A 19467-nucleotide genomic window follows, 5' to 3' on the forward strand; every position below is an offset into this window, starting at 1 on the left:
AGCTGGAGAGATGGCTCAGTGGTTAAGAACACCAAGGCCCAAAGTTCAATTCCCAGCACCCACATCTGTATGGGATCCAATTCCCTCTTTGGGTGTGCAGCTGTATATGCAAACAAAACACCCATATACATAAAATAAATAAATCTTTAAAAAAATTGAACATATTGTGTGGCTGCCACCTTGTTCTTTTCAGTTGAAAATGTATAGACTTGTTCTCATCTGCACAAAGACTCCAACCTCATTCATGCTTTGCTTTTCACGTGCTGAGTGTTTTGCCTGCATGTCTGTATGAGAATCATGCATGTGCTTGCGGCCAGAGGAGGTCAGAGGAGAGTGTCAGATCCCCTGGAAGTGGAGTTACAGGTTGCTGTGAGCTGCCATGTGGGTGCTGAGACTCAAGCCTGCCTGAGTCCCCTGGGAGAGCCACAAGTGCTCTTAACTGCCCCCATCTCTCCAGTCCCAAACTCCAGTCTTCCCAATACTTGCGTTGAAATGGGTTCTGAGGACCTATAATGTCCTGACCAAGGTCCTCAAAACTGCTACCTTTCTTTGTCCTGGCCACATGGTCCAAAGTATGACACATCCTGGAATATATACTGTAGCATGAATCTTAAAAGTTCTCGCCGGATCCTCAGCTGGGCTTGTTTCCTCAGACTGGAGGCCCCTGAGTCCTCATCCAGAATGGGTCTCAGCTGAACTGTGCTAGAAGCCTGAATGCTTAACCAGCCAAACACTTAACCAGCCAAATGCTTCTAGTTTCTGGTCCTCCCATGCCTTATATACCTTTCTGCTTTCTACCACCACTCCCTGGGATTAAAGGCTCGCTTTCTGAGATTAAAGGCGCGATGAGTCACCATGCCTGGCTGTATCCTTGAACACATGGATTTCTGCCTCTGGAATGCTAGGATTAAAGGCGTGTGCTACCACTGCCTATCCTTTATGTTTAATATTGTGGCTGCTCTGTCTCTGACCCCAGATAAGTTTATTAGCATGCACAATATTTGGGGGAACACAATACCACAATATACTACAGGGGCTGAGTACAAGCTATGGTCTTGAAGTTGCTTCTAGGGGAAGAATTGCCCTGAAGACATCTCAGCTACCGCTAACTTCTCTACAGTCTTGAGAAGGTTTCCAGGGAACCTTGAGGGGCTACACCAGCGTCTGTGTGCTGCTAGATTTTCCTTCTGCTTTCTAGCTAGGGTTTCCCGTTAGGGATTTTTTTTTTTTTCAATTGTTTCCTGCCCAACATCAACTGCCCCTTTTTTTCTTAGCTGATTTCACTCAGGCCAGGAGATTAAGCACCAAATAAATGATGTGCCCAGCTTCACCCCGGGCCTCTCTTCTAGAATCTGAACTCCATAGGTCCAGCATTGGCAGCACTTGGATGCCTCACATATTTCAATATCTAAAGTGCAGGGTGCTTCGTTCGGGTTTGTATGAATGTGGGATTTCCTTTTCCTTTTTCTTCTGCCCATGTATTGAATACATAGCTTCACCCAGGCTAGGCCAGAGTTGAAAGTTTCATTCTTGACCCTCAGCCCCACCTCTTGATACTCTTCCTCTTTCCCCTCTCCATTCTCACGGTTGCTAAGACTGGGAAACTGGCTTCTACCCTTGGTCCCCATTCTCCTTCCCTCCCACATCTAATCCACCGAAGAGTCCTGTTGTCACCCCTAGCTACCTGTCCTTGAACCCCCCTTTAACTTGCCAGCACTGTGCCTCTGGCCTGATGCCCCTCACGTCCTGTGTGATCTTTTACTTTTGCTTTGAGTATCCACAATCAATCACGCTGCTAGCAAATTATTTCACTGCACTGACCTAAAGACCTGCAGTTGTCTTTCTTGCTCTTAGAACATGGCACCACCGAGGTGCCTTCCTGAGGCCCGTGAAGTCTCACGAGAGTCTGTGCAGCCTTGCTTTCTAGCATCCTTTGCTTCATGTGCCATAGACCTGTTGTGCAGGACTCCTTTCAAATCTTTGAAATGGACAATGTTTTTTGCTTCCTTGAAACGAAGTCTTGCTGCATAGCCTAGTCTGACTTAAAACTTCAAATTCTCCTGCCTCAGCCTCCAAAGTACTTGGATTATAGGCACGTACCATAATAACTTGCTAAAAGGAAAGACAGCTTTTCCCCCTGCAAGAAGGACTTTTAACTCTCCATTGCCCCTGTCGTCTTATGGTTATATTAGGGATGTTGTAGCCGGAACCTGGGGAAGGAAAGATTTGGGTGGTGCCTAGTGCAGACATTATCAGCAGCTGTGTTGGGCATCACCTCCTTCCCCACCCCACTAGTTACCTGCCCGGGGGAAGAAGAAGAAAGCGAATGAACACTACTTGCCCAAAGGCACCACTTAATGGGATGAGGCTGTGGCATGTACCTTTGCAAGAGCTGGTTCCAGATGATAGGTGACATGGACTGCCTGTCCTTTTTTCTTTCCTTTCTTTCACTGCAGATTTCAAATCCTCTGGGATGAAGAAATTAAGAGGGTGGGGCCTGAGCAGGCCTCTCTGGGCCGCGTGGTATGGAGATTCCAGAGGACTCGTGTGCTGATGGATGTTGTAGCCAACATCCTGTGCATCATCATGGCAGCCTTAGGGCCGGTGAGTGGGGCTGGCTCTTCTGAATTGTCTCCTAGGTCCCCAGCTGGGCAAAGCATGTCCTTAGTCCCTTTCTCTAAGAGCTGGTGGCTTCAGTGCATTGTCTTTATTTCTGTGCTCCTTGGGGGTGGGTTTTCATAAAGCCAGTCCTTGTCAAGTGCAGCCACCACCACTGAAAGCAATGGAACATTCTGCCTGTAAAGTCAGTTTGCTGTCATTGAGGCCTCTTGTGTGGAGCTCCATCCAGCAGCCCTCCCTTCTCTTGACCACACTGTTTTACAGACAGTTCTCATTCACCAAATCCTCCAGCATATTACCAGCATTTCCTCCGGACACATCGGGGTTGGCATCTGCTTGTGTCTGGCCCTTTTTGCCACCGAGTTTACCAAAGTCCTCTTTTGGGCCCTTGCCTGGGCCATAAATTACCGCACGGCGATCCGACTGAAGGTGGCCCTCTCCACGCTCGTTTTCGAAAACCTGCTGTCCTTCAAGACGTTGACTCACATCTCTGCGGGCGAGGTAAGCAGGGCTGGACGGACGGTACACCTGAAAAACTGGTCCTCTTTCTGTGAGTGTGTGGGCTGTGCTTCCTGGGTGGAGCACCGGCCTCCTTTTCACCTGTTCGTATCCTGCCCATCACACCACCTCACCTCCCCTGCTAAGTGAGGAGGTGATGACTCAAAATACAAGAGGAATCGAGACAGAGGAGGGCTAACATCTGATCTGCAGAACTTGGAAAGCTGGCACTGAGTTAAAGGGTGATATTATTCAAGCCCTTTGATTATAGTGAGGACAATAAAACATTATAGAGCACACTATAGACATTTGGTAAAACTGATGGACAAGCTAAGTATAGTGCATGCCTGTAATCCTAGTACCCAGGAGTTGAAGAAGCACTGGAAAATTGAGGCTAGCCTGGGCTATGTAGTGAGAACTTGTTCCATTCTGGGGAAAAAAAATTCCAATTGTGTAAGCTCTCTGGCACCAAAGACAGAATACAGAAACATATGCATCGTCCTGCAGAGTTGACATTTTCTTAAGCCCTTAATCTTTAGTAATAAAATCCTTGTTTCTTATTCAGGAAAAACTCCCTAGTCAAGGAAACCCCACATGGTATTTGGTGAAAGGACTTATTTCTCTTTCCCAGTCACTCCTTCGTGTATTGAAATCATCTTATGTCAATTATGAGTGATTCCGCATGGAAGAAACAAGGGCTGGGGACAGAGCTCTGTTAGCAGACTGCTTGCCTCCCATGTACAGAGCCCTGGGTTCCGGCCCCAGCACCACACGAACCAGGTGTGGTGATTCATGCCTGCAGTTCCAGCACTTAGAAGGTAGAGGCAGGAGGGTCAGAAACTCAAGGTCATCCTTAGCGACACTGCAAATCTGAGGTTAGCCTGGAATATACAAGACTCTCTTTTCTTTTCTTTTTTTAAAAAAAGCAAATAAAGGAATTGATCTCACTTTATCTTAAAGAAGTTTGGAAGAAGGCAATTCAGGGCTTGGGGGAGGGTGGCTTTGGGAGCCTTCCCTTCATCATCATCTTATCATGTGTCTCTCCTAATGACTCAGGATGGCTGCAAGAGATCCAACCACTCCAACCTTTTCAGAAAGTCAGTGGGAGGGAGAGAAAAACACAAATAATGTATCGTCCTGGAGTTGAGTTTAGTTTTCTTTTTAAATTCGTCCCCAGGTCTCATTCTGTCCTTTGGCTTACACATCACTTTCAACCCCTCAGTCATGGCCACATTCTGCACAAAGGAGGCGGAAGGGTCTCTCTCCTCCTCCTTCTCTTCTCCCCCCCTCACCTTGCCCTTCACCTCTCTCTCTTTCCTTCTTTGATGATTTGGAGATAGGGTCTCACTGTGAAACCCAGGCTGGCCCGGACTCCAGACTCTCCTGCTGCAGCCTCCCAGATGCTGAGATCACATGCATGGACCACCATGCCCACAGAGCAGTCTTTCTGTCGGGCATGTTGCTGCTTTGAGTAAAGACAGCCGTGTTGATAAAGACATAAATAGGGCCTCAGCATGTTACCAAAACCCAGCATATCTCTTTGCAGCTCTATTTTTTGGGGGTCTTCAATTCTAAGAAATTAGCCCTCCAAAGTCATGCCAGAGTGAGACCGCACTACTCATTTCATTGATCCCTTGATGTGACCCACCTCCTGCCAATCAGAAAGCTTCCAGAAGGGTCCCAAGCCTGAACCTATGTGCTTTCTTTCTAGGTGCTCAATATACTATCAAGTGATAGTTATTCCTTGTTTGAGGCTGCCTTGTTTTGTCCTTTGCCAGCCACCATCCCCATCCTAATGGTCGTTTGTGCGGTATATGCGTTTTTCATTCTGGGGTCCACAGCTCTTGTCGGGATATGCGTGTACATTATATTCATACCCATCCAGGTAAGTCAGGGATGTGCAATGCAAAATGCTTGACATTTGTCCTTGGCATGCTCACTTTTGTGGAGTTGAGTGAAGGGCTTCATTTCTGCAGCATGCACCCAAAGGCTGAGCCTCTATGAACACAGGTGTTCCTGGCCCTGTGCCATTCCCTAAGAACTTGAATTCAAGTGCCCTGGGGGAGGAGGGATGCTTGTGGAGTTTGCCAAAGTTCCTATTTTCCTGCCCTGCATCTTGGCACTTCATTCTATCACCTGACAGATTCCCAGTGGTTTCCTCCAGGCCAAGCCGACTGCCAGAGTGCAGAGGAAGGACTGGACTGAGCCTCCCAGCCAAGTTCCCTTAGAACTTGGTTTGGCGCTTTCGTCTCATCCCTGGATTTTTAGGCCAACTGCAATTCAGCAATTCTCCCTGAACACAGTTGCTTGTACCTCGATTTCAGATGTTTATGGCCAAACTCAATTCAGCTTTCCGAAGATCAGCAATTTCAGTGACAGACAAGCGAGTTCAGACAATGAATGAGTTTCTGACCTGCATCAAGCTGATTAAAATGTACGCCTGGGAGAAATCTTTTATGAACACCATTCACGGTAAGATGAGCAGCTGCTTTGCAAAGCACTTACATGGGTAGAATGTACTCTTTGAAGGGGTTCCTAAGATTCTGCAGGGCCAGGCATTGCAGCAGGGGGCAGGGCCTGGGCGCTGAGGGGACCTCCTAAGGTACTCTTGTAGGTCAGAGGATTTTTCAAGGCTTGTAGCAATTTTTTAATAGACCCAGACATCTGTTCTAATGAACCCAAGGGTGAGCAGCATATGGTTTCATGTTTTCTGGGGCACAGGAAGTCTAGTGCTGGCCAGCTACCCTTACAAAAATAATCACAAACATACTGAGCAGTAAAGTAGCTGTGTCAGGTTATTTCCTTGACTTAGAAGATGTTTACACACACACACACACACACACACACACACACACACACACACACACACCACTCACACACATATACACATACTACACACACACACACCACACACATTCCACACACACCACATACACACCACACACAAACCATTCACACACACACCACATACATTCACACACATACACATACCAACCACACACACACACACATACACACACTCACACACATACACACATACCACACACACCATACACACACACATACACACACCATACACACATACACACACCAACCACACACACATATACACACCACACACACACACACCACACACACACCATACACACACCAACCATACACACATACACACACCAACCACACACACATACACACACCACACACACATACACACACCAACCACACACACATATACACACCACACACACACACACACACACACACACACACACACACCACACACCATACACACACACATACACACACCATACACACCAACCACACACACACACACAAACACCTATCTGTCCTTGCTCCTAGTGGCTTTATTGTCCTTAAATGGCCCATTGACACAATGCCTCTTGAGCAGATATGAGGATGCATTTGTAGATTTCTTTCCCCAGGTGATATTAAGCCTATTTCAGTCAAATCTAAATGTAAATCTGTTTTCCCTCCCAGCACTGCTGTTTTATTTAGGGCAGAGCTGGGGGAATCTATGCTTTTCTCCTCCCTTCCCCTGTCACCCCCTACTCCCAAGTCAGGCCCTAGAACCCTCTGGAAAAGATCACAAAGGGTAATGATGATCTGCAGAGTTTGTGGCCTTTACCTCAAAGCAGCTTCCCTCCCCACACTCCAAGGATCTGAGGACCTCCAGAACTCTCCTAATGGAAGCAAAGCTCTTCTGGTCCTCAGATGGAAGGCCGAGAGAAGGTACCCAGGATTCTCCCTTCTGTGAAGACCCTGGAGGTCTATGGAAGAGACAGGCTCCCTTAAGGGGACAGGGGGAGCCCCTCAGGAGAGTTTAGAAAAGAATGCCGAGTACAGGGGGTAGAAGGTCTCCTGAGTGACGTCCAGGGTGCCCTCACACAGCGGGGGGCGGTCCACGCCTGCTCCTCCTGCTGCCACACCTCCACCTGCATGTTCGGTGGCTTTGGTTTGAAGCAGATGTGTGGTGATGTATTGTGTCCCCAATATATTGTGCACCCTAATAAAGTTTATCTGAGGATGGGGGGGGCCGGGGGGAAGCCAGCCACTATAGTAAACATAGAAGTCAGGCAATGGTAGCACACGCCTTTAATTCTATCACTCAGAAGGATCTCTGTGAGTTCAAGGTCACACTGGGAACAGAGCCAGGCTTGGTGGTACATACCTTTAATCCCAGCACTAACCATAAGGGTATGGAGGTCTGAGCTGGGCAGGAAGAGGAAGTGATCTTCTGGGTGGAGAGAGGAAATGAGATGGCAGAACAGAAAGGCATATAGGCATGGGCATACAGGAAGTAGGTCTCTTTGGCTGAGCATCTCCAAGTGGTGAGAACACCGCTGGCTTCTTTCTGCTTTTCTGATCTCTCAGAATATCTGGCTCCGGGTTTTATTAATAAGACCATTTAGTAATTCATCTTACACAGATGCCCCACAGGCTTGTTCATCGCAAGTGTCATTCCCTCTCTGACATAGACTCCAAAAACACCCAACTCCAGGGTGCCCTGGATCACTCGAGAAGGGCTGCCAGGCTGTAGCCGACAATTGCCAACAAGCTTAGGTTCAATCGTCTCTGGGAGGATGTGGGAGGCCCTCTCCTTGCTGTCCTTCAGTACCTGCAGAGCTTGCACCGCTGAATGTCAACCTTAGCTGCGGGGACAGTTACAGAACTGCTGGTGTGGCTTCAGGTGGTGGTGACTCCAGGACCAGAGTCATGGCTACAGTCAGCTCTCAGGACCTTCCTTCATACTTAGGCATCAGCATAAAATTGGGGTGAAGCTGCGCCTGTGTTTCCAGGACTGGTTCTAAAACACCTGCTTCACCCTGTGTCCTGATGCAGGCCTAGACTTCCAGGTCCCAGGAGAGGACAGGAGGATTACAAGGCCTGTGGCAGCTTGGGCCATATAGTTAGACACTGGGTCCCTCAACTAAAAAACAACAACAACAACAAAACAAAACAAAACAAAAAAAACCCAAAGATAATGTCACGTAAACAAATAAACCTTGCCCCTAAGAGAGGAGAAAACCTGTCCCTCACTGATGGCAGATCCCCTGGCTGGAACATCAGCAACTCAATAGGCCCTTCTTTGAGGATGCAGAAATATTTCCTTCACACTCTGAACTTAATTCAATTTCATTTCATTTCATTTCATTTAATTCTGATTCCATTGGACTTAATTCAATGTAACCCAATTCAGTGTAGCACAAGTCAGTTAGGTTCGATGACTATAAATCAAAATCCTACTATTCGCAGACCCTGGGAGGTGCCCAAGTGGCTAGGGAAAGGGTTTCCACTGTAAAGGTTCAGGGAAGGCTGTAGCGTAAAGCTCGAAAATAGACCTGTGTTTGTTGGCTCCAGACACACCCAGAGCCCATCCGCTTCTCTCCATTCCACTACCACCCTGGTCCAAGCCAGTCTCCCCTCAGAGGTCATACAGAAGAAGAAGCAGCCCACCTCCCACTCCCAGCAGCCACCCATCTTGCTCCAGAGTAACATTTTAAAGTACCAGTCACTGCCTGCTCCCTGCTAGAAATTCCTCAGTGGTTTCTTATCTCACTTAGATGATTCAAGTTTAGATCGTTCTAGTGAAATCCTGATGAGTTCATTTGGCTCAGCAGGTCTGGCGTCTGGTGATCTTGTTTTCCTGTAACCTCTGCTGACTTTACTCTAGCCATGAGGACCTCTCTTTGTTCCAGAAGCATCATGCCATGCTCCTACATACTTCAGGTTCCTTGTCCTGTTAGATGCTCCTTTTGTCTTTGTGTTGACCTTGGGTCTCCTCTGATCACTGACTTCCAAAGGCCACCTGGACCAGTGCTCCAAGCGTGTTCCCGTCCTACCAGTGTTCCTTTATCACTTAGCTTTGGTTGTTTCTTTCTGATCACCCATTACAATTGGAAATTATCTTATTCAAGTTTTATTATCATTATTGCTTTTCTTTTGCAACAGTGTTTTAGGCTAGCTTGAAACTAGCTGTGAAGCCCATGCTGGCCTCCAAGCCAAAACCCTTTTGCCTTAGCTTCCTAAGTGGTGGAATTACAGGCATTTATTTCTATTTTTCTTTATTGCCTATCTTCCTCACTGGGAGAAGGCTGCAACCCTGCTTACTCTGTGTCCCCAGCCCCAGGCACAGCACCTGTCCTACAGTAGACACCAAATTCAACTCCTGAATGATTGACAATTCTGTAAGGTAAATTGAGGAGAGTACCCCAAAGTGCTGGGGGTGTGTGTGTGAGGGCTTAAGGGGAAGTCCCCCGGTAGGAGCAAAGATGTGGACACTGGGTTCTTGAGGTGAAAGGCACGTGGACAGTAGAGCCCTGGATCCAGTACTAACACGGGAAACAACTTCCTCCGCTTAGCAGGTCCTGTTGGGCACTGTGCTAGCTTCTCCTTGTCCTCACAGCTGGAAGAACGTGGGACCTAGGGAGGCAAGAGGAATGTGTGGCGGCCACAGTGCCCGAGTGAAAACACTTTTGCACAAGAGGCTAGAATTAGATCGATTCCTAGCAAATCCAAGAGAACAGTGCAGAGTCCTGGGCACCTTGCAGATTGATGATGAGGAGACATTCCCCTGAGGTTTTAGATCTGTCCCTGGGATACCTGGCAGGGGCCCCACTTTGGATGTCTCTAGGCTACCATACTTGCCCGTGGCTCTGCAATGTTCACAAATGTTCTTTTTCACTCCTTCCCTGCATCTAAACTCAGGGTGCTAGCATATAAAAATTCATCCATGGAGTCTGGGCAGTTGAAGGTCCAGCCACATGAGGCTCCCTGGGCCCAGATGGACTTTTCCATTCTGTTCTACTCCATACTTTTGCTCTGGTCTCATCTGTGTGCACGCTTGTCATGTGTAGTCCTTGTCTGACCCCTGTAGGCATCTGGCTTAGGACTCAATCTATGGAGTGTCAGGTCTGGGAGGGACCTTGGAAACCTTCAGCTTGCAGGAGTTCTGAGAGCCTAGCGCTGCTGGGTTCACATCCTGGGGTTTCAATATTTTATATTTCACCCTCATTTGGAGGAGAATCAGGCAGAAATAATTCATGTCTTTTCACTATTCTATTGCTGTGGACAGACATCATGACCAAGGCAACAGACATCATGACTAAGGAGAGATGATTTAGTTGGGAGCTTGCTTACAGTTTCAAAGGGTTAGTTAGTCCCCGATGATCATGGCAGGGAGCATGGTGGTGGGTAGGCAGGTATGGTGCTGGAGCAGTAGCTGAGAGTTTACATCCTGATCTGCAGGCAGCAGGGAGGGGATGGACAAGACTGGGCCTGGCATGGGTTTTTAAAACCTCAAAGTCCACCCCCAGTAACATACCTTCTCCAGTAAGGCCACATCTACTCCAACAAGGCCACGCCTCCTAATCCTTCTCAAACAGTTCCACTAACTGGAGACTAAGCATTCAAACATATGAGCCTATAGGAGCCATTCTCATTCAGATCTTTCTTTCTTTTTGCTTGTGTGTGTGTGTGTTTGTGTGTGGTTTGCAGTATGTATATATGCTTCTACATGTATGGGTGCAGGTATGTTGAGGCCTGAAGCTGATGTTTGGTGGTATCTTCCTTGATCTTTCTTCACTATATCCATTGAGGCAGGGCCTCTCACTGAGCCTGGAACTTGCTCTTCTGGCTAGTCTAGCTAACCAGCTTGCTCCAGAGAGTTCCTGCTCTGTCTTCTGAGTTCCAGGATTACAGACAGTGGCTTTTACTGCACAGATTTTATGTGGGTTGTGGGGATCCAAATTCTGGTCCTTATACTTGTGTGGCAAACATTTTTACCTGCTAAGTTTTCCCCCCCAGTCTGTGAGTAATACATTTCTTAATGTTAGGATGTGGCATGCAAAATAAGATCATCGCCGATTGCCTTCTTTTTTGCAGATATAAGAAAGAGAGAAAAACATTTACTGGAAAGGGCTGGATATGTCCAAAGTGGAAACTCAGCCCTGGCTCCCATTGTGTCTACAATAGCCATTGTATCAACTTTCACCTGCCACATCTTCCTGAACCGCAAGCTCACTGCTCCTGTGGTAAGAGCTGTCTTTAGATCAGGTCACTTTTGCACCCTATCCTTGACAAGCCCCAGGTGAGAAGCCCCTTTCCAGCTTCACCATGCATGGCGTTAGAACTCTCAGTTGCCATATACCAAATGATGCCAGGATACTTCAATGGACTAATTAATTAAATGTAAACTTTGTTTTTGGTGCTAGGGTTTGAGTCCAGGGTCTTGTGCATTATAGATAAGCACTGTACCATTGAGTTATATGTCAGACTCTGATCTAGTTTGTATATGGGTGCTTGGGCTGACAATGTGCTCAGGAGAACCTGCCTGCTATTCTTATCTGTCCATGCAGAGCAGGGGTGGCTGTTAACAGTGGAACACAGCTTTGGGGGGAAAACAACCTAGGAAGCCTAGTGAGTACTCGGCTGTTTTTCCTCCTGTGGTATGTGCTACACACAGGGGCCATTAGCTTGTTCTCTGGTAAGGAGAAATCAAAGTTCTTGGGCTGAGGTTGGAGTTAGGGTTCCTCTGAGCTTGAGAACTGGGTCTATCCTGTTTAAATCTTGACTCTCCTACTCCCCAGTGATGACTTGCGACAGACCATTGGCCATACCTGGCCTTGGTTTTGTTATCAGTAAGCAGCCTGGTGGTCGGTTCCTGTCAGTGCAGCTGGGAGAAGGGCTGAGTTGTCCTGCATAAACCCCGGGGAGTCATGGAATGGGGGGGCTCTTACATGCTCTACACTACCTGCTCTCATCAGGCCAGGTGGGCGTGGGCTGAAGCCTCTGAGGGCAAGTGGGGTGAATGTAAAGCATGTGAGCTTTTGATTAGGGAATAGTGTAGTCAAAGATAAAGAAATGTTGAGCTAGAGGGAAAATGACTCTCAGATTTAAATGAAGAAAAGCCCAGCTAAGATAGTAAACCAAGTATTTGCAGGACAAACAGCTGGAGGAAAGTCAGCAGAAGGAAGAGAGAAGTGTGTGTGTGTGTGTGTGTGGGGGGGGGGTGTGGTGTGGTGTCGGGAGATCAAGTATAGCTAAGTTCATAGAGGAAACATAGCACCCAATGCAGGGACTTCAGGGGGAGGTCATGATGAGAAGCACATGATTTTGCAGGGCCATCCTCTCCTAATTCGCTTACTACACGTGTCATTTTTGTGTGTGAGAGGGGTGGTTTTATTTTCAGGCTCTTTGGACCTAGTCAGGCTTCAGACCTAGTCATGAACCCGAAGCCAGAATGAGCGGCAATGGCGTCCTGCCTGAGTAGAACACTGCTCAATTATTGTGACTACTTTTACTGGTCCCAAACAATGTGTGTGTGTGTGTGTGTGTGTGTGTGTGTGTGTGTGTGTGTGTGTGTGAGAGAGAGAGAGAGAGAGAGAGAGAGAGAGAGAGAGAGAGAGAGAGAGAGAGAGAGAGAGGTTGGTAGTTTTTGATTTAGAGAGTTAGGACAAGATGTGATGGGGGTATCCATTGTTATCCCCTTAGCAATGTAGAATTAGCTCAAACCTGGAGCCACAGGGCTTGTTCGGAAGCAGACGTCACTTGGGATTTGCTGGAGGAAGTTGTGTTATTAATTTCTTAAATGGGGTAGAAAGAGGCTGATAGTTGAAGTCAGACATATGAGAAGATGGTACTTGAGAGATGAAATCATGCACCCTGGGGAGCCAGCAGAAAGGAGAAAGCTTCACTGAAGTTCTCCAGTATCCAGAGATACTGGAGAGGGCTCAGAGGAAAAACCCTTACGGTCAGTGATGTTAGAGCTATGTGCTCTGGGGAAAGATGCTGTGGCCCCAGAGGGTCAGATGCCACTGATTAACCTAGAGCAGAAAGTGAGTTAGTCAAACTGTGCAGGGCTTTGAATGAGCAGTCTTGGTTTGCATAAAGACATGGTGTGGACGGATATGTATGAAGTTATTCAGTTAGAATATAAGTCTCCCTTCTGGATTGACAGACACAAGAGTATACATTTCCCACTATTTGTGTGAAAATTCCCAAAGCAAAATAGATTACAAAGCCACTGCCCCTACATTGCCAACTCATGGTTTCTGAGCCATGAAATGAAAAAGCCTTCCTCTGTGAATCCCAATTGTGCCACTGTTTCTTATGTTAGTAAGTATAACCCCCCATGGATATAGCAGCTTGGAGCCAAAGCAACTTGCAGTCCTAAACCCTCAATCCTCTCTTTCCTTCTTCAGGCATTTAGTGTGATTGCCATGTTTAATGTAATGAAGTTTTCAATTGCAATCTTGCCTTTCTCGGTCAAAGCAGTGGCCGAAGCCAGTGTCTCTCTAAAGAGAATGAAGGTATAACTAACATTGGGTGAGTAGGGAAGAGATCTCATTTCTGGAGGGAGGGTGATGCTTAGAAATGGAGATGCTGCTCAGGTCTACGGGAGGGCTGGGTCAGGCCTGCAGGTGCGTGGACATGAAGCTGGAATAGTTAGAATAGCAGGAGAGACTGGTGAAGGTTTCAGAGGAGGTGTGGTCTGGAGGGAAAATGAGGCAGAGTCTATTCACAGAGGCAATGTTCTTAACCTCCACAACTCATTCAAGGCAGGATTCTAATTTGCTCCAGCAGTGCGAATGGCCTTTACACTGAGTCTGTCCCTGGTTTGTCCTGTGAGAGTGTGGTGACATGCACCACCTCAGGGTCATCATTTAGTCACTATTTATCCACCAAAGAATCTGAGGCATGTAAGAAATGAAGAGAGAAAAGAAAGAGATAGTCTTTATCCTTCGGAGCTGTTGTTCTGGTACAGGACCAGGTGCTTCAGGAAGCTATGTTCATGGTAAGATGCAAGATGCAAGAATGGCATTTGATGGGTTTGAGGTAGAAACAGAGAAGGGAGAAGGAAATTCTTGCCCACAGGATGGCAGTTCGATTGTCATTGAAATCTGGACTCATCTCAAGCACTCCGGGTTCCCGCACCCATTTTCTTGCTTCCAAATAGTCTAGAGCCCTGTAGAGACTCCAGTTACTGTCCTCTCGATGAGGAGAGACACTCTTATGAGATGGACTGGCAGACACTCCATTGCCACTTACAGGTACAATAATCAACAGTGCTTCATTCACTGTGTATCACTGTACTGGGAAGCAAGGAAAGGTGTCCCATCACCTTCATTAAAGTCTCCTCACCTGTCCTCTGAACTCACAGTGACGTAGTGACAGTCTTCCTTTTCCAAAGCTGTCCTCCTAAAATCATGATTCCACTCAGTTCCCAGAGAGCTGTTAAGTTACTCGCACGCCACCCAGCACTGCCTGCATGGAATCAGTGAACCCCTGCTCTCCCAGCACGGCACTTGAGCTCTTAGCACTGGTGCCTCAGTTTCTCCACCTTTGTTCCACATCCTGTTTCCGCCTTGAGCTCTATGATTCAGCAACCCGGATGGCTTATTTCATGTCCTGCCCACCTCCCAGACCATGCTTTGCAGCTCCCTTGTCTGCCATGTGGCCTCGACTCACTTTTCCTGCTCTTTCCTCTCCCTCTTCTTTGCCCGTGTGGCAGGTGCCCACACAGACGCCAAACACATGGACTTCCAGGAAGGGGGCTCATGTGTCCTTTCTCTGGCCATTACATTGTTGTGTTCTTGTCACACTTCACGGCACTGATCTGTTCATGTCCCCTTCTCCTCACAAACAGTTTTTCCAAGGTTAGGAACTATGCCTTATTTTTGTGTGCATTTCTGCTTTTTACCCCATAGCCTGACATGTACCATTTAGTACCTTGCAAATGTTTTGTTAGGATGAGTGGGGAAGAGGACAAAGACACTAAACAAATGGACCTTGGTTTCACATGTATCAATGTCATACAGTGAAGCCCATCCCCTATGGACAGAGGCTCGCTGTCTTGCCGATGAGGAAGAAATGTTGCTGGATCAGCATTCTCCAATGTGGGTGACCCACATAGGCCTCAGGGTTAAAAGACACCTGTCCCAGATAGTTTGAGTCAGTGGACTATTTCTGTTTCAGCACTCCCGGGGGAATAACTTCTGGTCAGTCCTGGATGTCCTAGGTAGAAATGCCAAGAATATAATTTGAAGTCATTAGAAGACATATGGGAGGATTCTTGCAAATGGATGACATCTGCCCATTTACTGTTGTCTCTTTAATCTTAGAAAATTCTCATAGCTAAGAGTCCCCCATCCTACATCACCCAACCAGAAGACCCAGACACTATCTTGCTTTTAGCAAATGCCACCCTGACATGGGAACAAGAAATCAACAGAAGTGACCCACCGAAGGCACAAGACCAGAAAAGGCGTATTTCCAAGCAACAGAGGTCGGAGCTATACAGTGAGCCAAGCCCATCAGCGCAGGGGGTTGCTGGCCCGGAGGGGCAAAGTGGCAGCCCCAAGTCAGTTCTCCACAACATCAGCTTTGTGGTGAGAAAGGTGGGTGTGCCAGTCAGCTTTGTATCACGGTAATGAAGTATCTTAGGCAATGAATCTAAGAAGGGCTAAGGTTTGGGAGTCTGGGGAGATGGGTACTTGGTGAAGTGCTTGCCATGGAAACCTAAGGAGTTGAGTTGAGAGCCCCAGTACCCACATAAAAAGCAGGTACAGCTGTGCATGCCTGCAATCCCAGCACTGGGGAGGCAGGGGCATGGGGATCCTTGGGGCTTGTGGGTCCCTGCAGCCAAACCAGGGTCAGGGAGAGACTCCATATCAACAAATAAGGTGAAAGGTGATTGAGAAAAAAACTTCACATCTACGCTGGCTTACTTACTGGGGGTGGGGTAAGAGGGAGAGAGAGGGGAGAGGGGGGAGGGAGGGAGAGAGGAGGAGAGAGGGAGATAGAGAGTGTGTGTGTGTATGAGAGAGAGAGAGAGAGAGAGAGAGAGAGAGAGAGAGAGAGAGAGAGAGAGAGAGAGAGAGAATTTTGACTTAGTTTTGGAGATTACAGTTCAAGAGTTCAAGATCAGGCTGTGGGCCTCTAGGGTGGGTAGTGAAATAAATCACGTACATCATGTGCCAGGAGGCATAGAATAAAAAGAAGGAGGTTCCATGGTCCCCTTTGAGGGCATGACTACAACGACCTGAACACTCCTTCTAGGGTGTCTGCTCCTAAAAGTCAACACCACCTGGTAACAGTGCTGTCATATGAACCAGTGCCCCTCCCTGGGAGGGGCAATCAGCACCCAAGCTGCAGCAGCAGGTGTGAGTTCTGAAGGCATGGTCGACACCCTGCCTCCTTGTATTATGTAGGTATGGCTTTCTCAAGCCCCATAAAATTCAGTTTGAGCTGGAGAAGGTGGTGGTGGGATGTCTCCAATCAGGTCCTCTGTCTCCCCTGTCCAACGTTATAATAATGAGCATGGGCGTGGCAGCATTCTCCTCCGACTTAGAGGAGATGGTTTTCACTGGGGCTGATTGCTTTCCCTGGAACCACTGTGTTTTTGTTTCATTTTGGTTTTGAGATTGAGTCTTACTATGAACTTAGGCTGGTCTCAAACTGGCCGTCGTCCTGTCTCAGCCTCCCTGTGCTGGAATATAGATGTGGGTCACCACATCTGCTGTTCTAGGTACAATGTTGTTTTCTGAAGGTTCTGGAGCTAGAATCCAAAGCCTCTTGTGTGCTTTGCAAGTGCCCAACCCTTGAGACTTGCCAGTTACAGTTCTGAATGGACAGTCCAATTCAGGAGGCTAGTCTCAAACTGACCAGCGTTAGTTAGTAGTGGCTTTAGAATTGTTTGTAATTTCACATTAGACTGTTGAGAGAGAGAACAATAACCCACCTATTCACCTGTCACACAGTTAATGTTCCCCCTCTCCCTCCCCCAGCCTGTTCTTTTACCTACTACAAAATACCGTTTTTGCACAAAACAGAGTGCAATGCTTTTGTTTGTTTGTTTGTTTGTTTGAAGCAGCCTAGCGAGGGGGTAGGGCTGAGCTCACCAAGCCAGCCAGGCATCATAGTCCTTCCTTCCCTCAAGAGCGAGCACTGTAGAACCCTTAGATAAAGCTATGGATTTAGGGAGCATCTGGCCTCCTCTTGCTCCTCGGATCTGCATCTTGTTGCACTGGGAACATAATGATGGCGCTCTGAAGGTGGTGCTGATTCTGCAGCAGCAGGCTCAGCGTTAATCTTGTGCCTAGTGATGTAATCTCCCATCTCATTGACTGATTTCCCCTATGCAATCGCTGCAGAAGGACAAGCTCGGTAGCTAAAGACTGGCCCCTCTTGCAGCTAACAGAACCATCTGCCACACACTCCCTGGAAATGGTATCTAATGTTTGGTGGGCTCAGTGCCATGCAGCTCAAGTTTCAGTTGTGTTTTGCTCCAGTGAAACCACTGCTTTCTTGTAGCTGCCCCCTGCCTCTGGGGGTAGCACCCACATTTCTTCAGACAGCTCAGAAAACTGGTGTCGTCTAAGGGAGCTGTTTTTCAGTCCTCTAATTGCTTTGCTCCACACTATCTTTGCTATACAGAAATGTCTGGATTTGTGCATCTATAGTTATCTTTGGGCCTCCAGCTCACAAAAAAAAAAAACAAAAACAAAAAAAAACATGGAGACTTATTATTGATTATGAAAGCTTGGCCTTAGCTTAAGCTTGTCCCAGTAGTTCTTATATCTTAAGTTGACCCATTTATTTTAGTCTATGTTCTGTTGTGTGGCTCGTTACCTCATCTCTCCATACTGCCCATGCTGATTCCCCCATGTCTGGCTGATGAGTCCACCTTCGTCTTCCCAGAGTTCTCTGTCTGCCTGGAAGTCCCACCTATACTTATTGCCTAGTTATTGGCCATCCAGTCTTTTTATTACACCAACCACAGCAATATGTCTTCACAATACGCATCAAAGGCATGGGCAGCATTTTGTGAGATAGTTCCAGGCTCTAGCCACTTACAGCTACTTCACCTTGGGCAGATTGCCTCAGCTCCCAAAGAGCCTCTCTTTTTGCCCGTTCACTTCACAAGGTGGTTTGTGAGAACAGAGAAACTACATACAAAATGCTTAGCTCGTGGTGAGCTTCAACTGCTATTAGCAACCGCTGCTCTTTTCCCCTTAACAACCACAGCTAACTTAAGTGTTGCCCTTAGAAGTTCTAAATTCAGGCTGTCTGAGTTTCTCCAAATTTAGCTCCATGATTCTATTAGTTGCTATCCCCCAGGATGAGATCAGGGTATGCTATTCAGAGTCATAGCCTTAGCCTCAAGCCCACGCCTAGTGCAAGGTTCTTAATAACATTTGAGGAATGAGAAATAAATAACGAGACTCCCAGAAGATGCAGGCCTCCTGGGATTCATTCTGAAGAAAGTAATGGACCTAGGAGGTTCTTACCCAGCCCCACAGAATGACCAGGACTCAGTGGAGGCTTATAGGGAGTCTCTCTGAAACTGGCCCTCACCAAGTCTCCATAGTAGCCTCGTTTTCTTGAAGTGCTACTGTGACTGAAGGGGTCAGCCTCACATACTTGCAGCTTTGATACTGCAGCTTCCCTGGGCAGTGACTCCATCTGTCCTGGTTGTGGTTTATACCCAGTACCTAGCATGGTATGTGACATTCCTTAAAGATGAGTCAAAGAAGTTATTGATGACAGGCAGCAAGCCTCATGCTAGGTTTGGCAGAAGGTGGTGAGCATATCTAATCTAGCCTGGGGTGGGAAAGGAGTCATATTCGGCTCCATACTGAATGCATCTCTGTTCTAAAGGGTTGCAACAGATCTATTTGCAAATGTTCTAGATTGTTCCCCATGCCACCTCTGTTTAAACATAGAAGCAGACAGGCTATCTGCCCCTCTCTCTCTGGAGTAACCCCAGAGGCCTATGTGACCCATGCCTTACCTCTTTCAGGCATCACTCAATGTCACCTGTGACAAGTGCTGTCCTGGCCCATGTGCCTGGGACCTCTGAGTGTACTTGTCCACCTTCCACCCACAGAGTCCGAGACTGACAGGTGGTGAAGGGGTGCTGGGATATCACACAAACTATGCTCACTTTCCCAGAGTTGCTTGAGTTTCCCTCCAGCTCGGGGCTTCATTTGCCTTCTGGATGGGCTAACTTAACAGAACGTGGTTTATGGGTGTCGTTCTTTACCTGAGTCACCCCTTTCTCTCTGGTGCTACCTGAACCTCCCAAACAAGGTGCTCTCACTCTGATTCTCACGCAGCACGTGTTTCTGGGCCAGCACAAGTGAATCATCAGCTGTCTAGTTAATTGCCCCTGTACCTCCATCTCCACCCACTCCTTGCCCTGTCTATGATACGTGTTTGACAATCTCCACATTTCAGTTGTCCTTCTGTCTATCTCCAGCTAAAATACAATCTCTGTGTGGGTCAACACGGGACTCACCTGTTATGTTCATCTTCTGGGTGGCTAGGGTT

At 47.5% G+C, this 19467-nt stretch overlaps 1 protein-coding gene across 21 annotated transcripts in view; it reads left to right on the plus strand.

Moving 5' to 3' along the window:
• Abcc12 (ATP binding cassette subfamily C member 12) overlaps positions 1-19467 on the plus strand; it is a 993341-nt gene that overhangs the window by 63325 nt on the left and 910549 nt on the right. For 18 of the 21 annotated variants that reach the window (XR_013051183.1, XR_013051181.1, XR_013051182.1 and 15 more), the window contains 7 exons: positions 2457-2604; positions 2884-3120; positions 4829-5002; positions 5442-5589; positions 11020-11168; positions 13338-13445; positions 15258-15533. Coding sequence is in view for 12 of the 21 variants with exons in the window: in XM_076571782.1 (XP_076427897.1) it covers positions 2457-2604; positions 2884-3120; positions 4829-5002; positions 5442-5589; positions 11020-11168; positions 13338-13445; positions 15258-15533 (1240 nt within the window). In the remaining 9 variants the exon portion in view is untranslated. Of the gene's footprint in view, positions 1-2456; positions 2605-2883; positions 3121-4828; positions 5003-5441; positions 5590-11019; positions 11169-13337; positions 13462-15257; positions 15534-19467 lie in introns of those variants that run through there. The other 3 variants (XM_076571789.1, XM_076571788.1, XM_076571791.1) reach the window with 1 other exon arrangement.

Source organism: Peromyscus maniculatus, chromosome 5, assembly GCF_049852395.1.
Source record: "Peromyscus maniculatus bairdii isolate BWxNUB_F1_BW_parent chromosome 5, HU_Pman_BW_mat_3.1, whole genome shotgun sequence".
Lineage (NCBI taxonomy): Eukaryota > Metazoa > Chordata > Mammalia > Rodentia > Cricetidae > Peromyscus > Peromyscus maniculatus.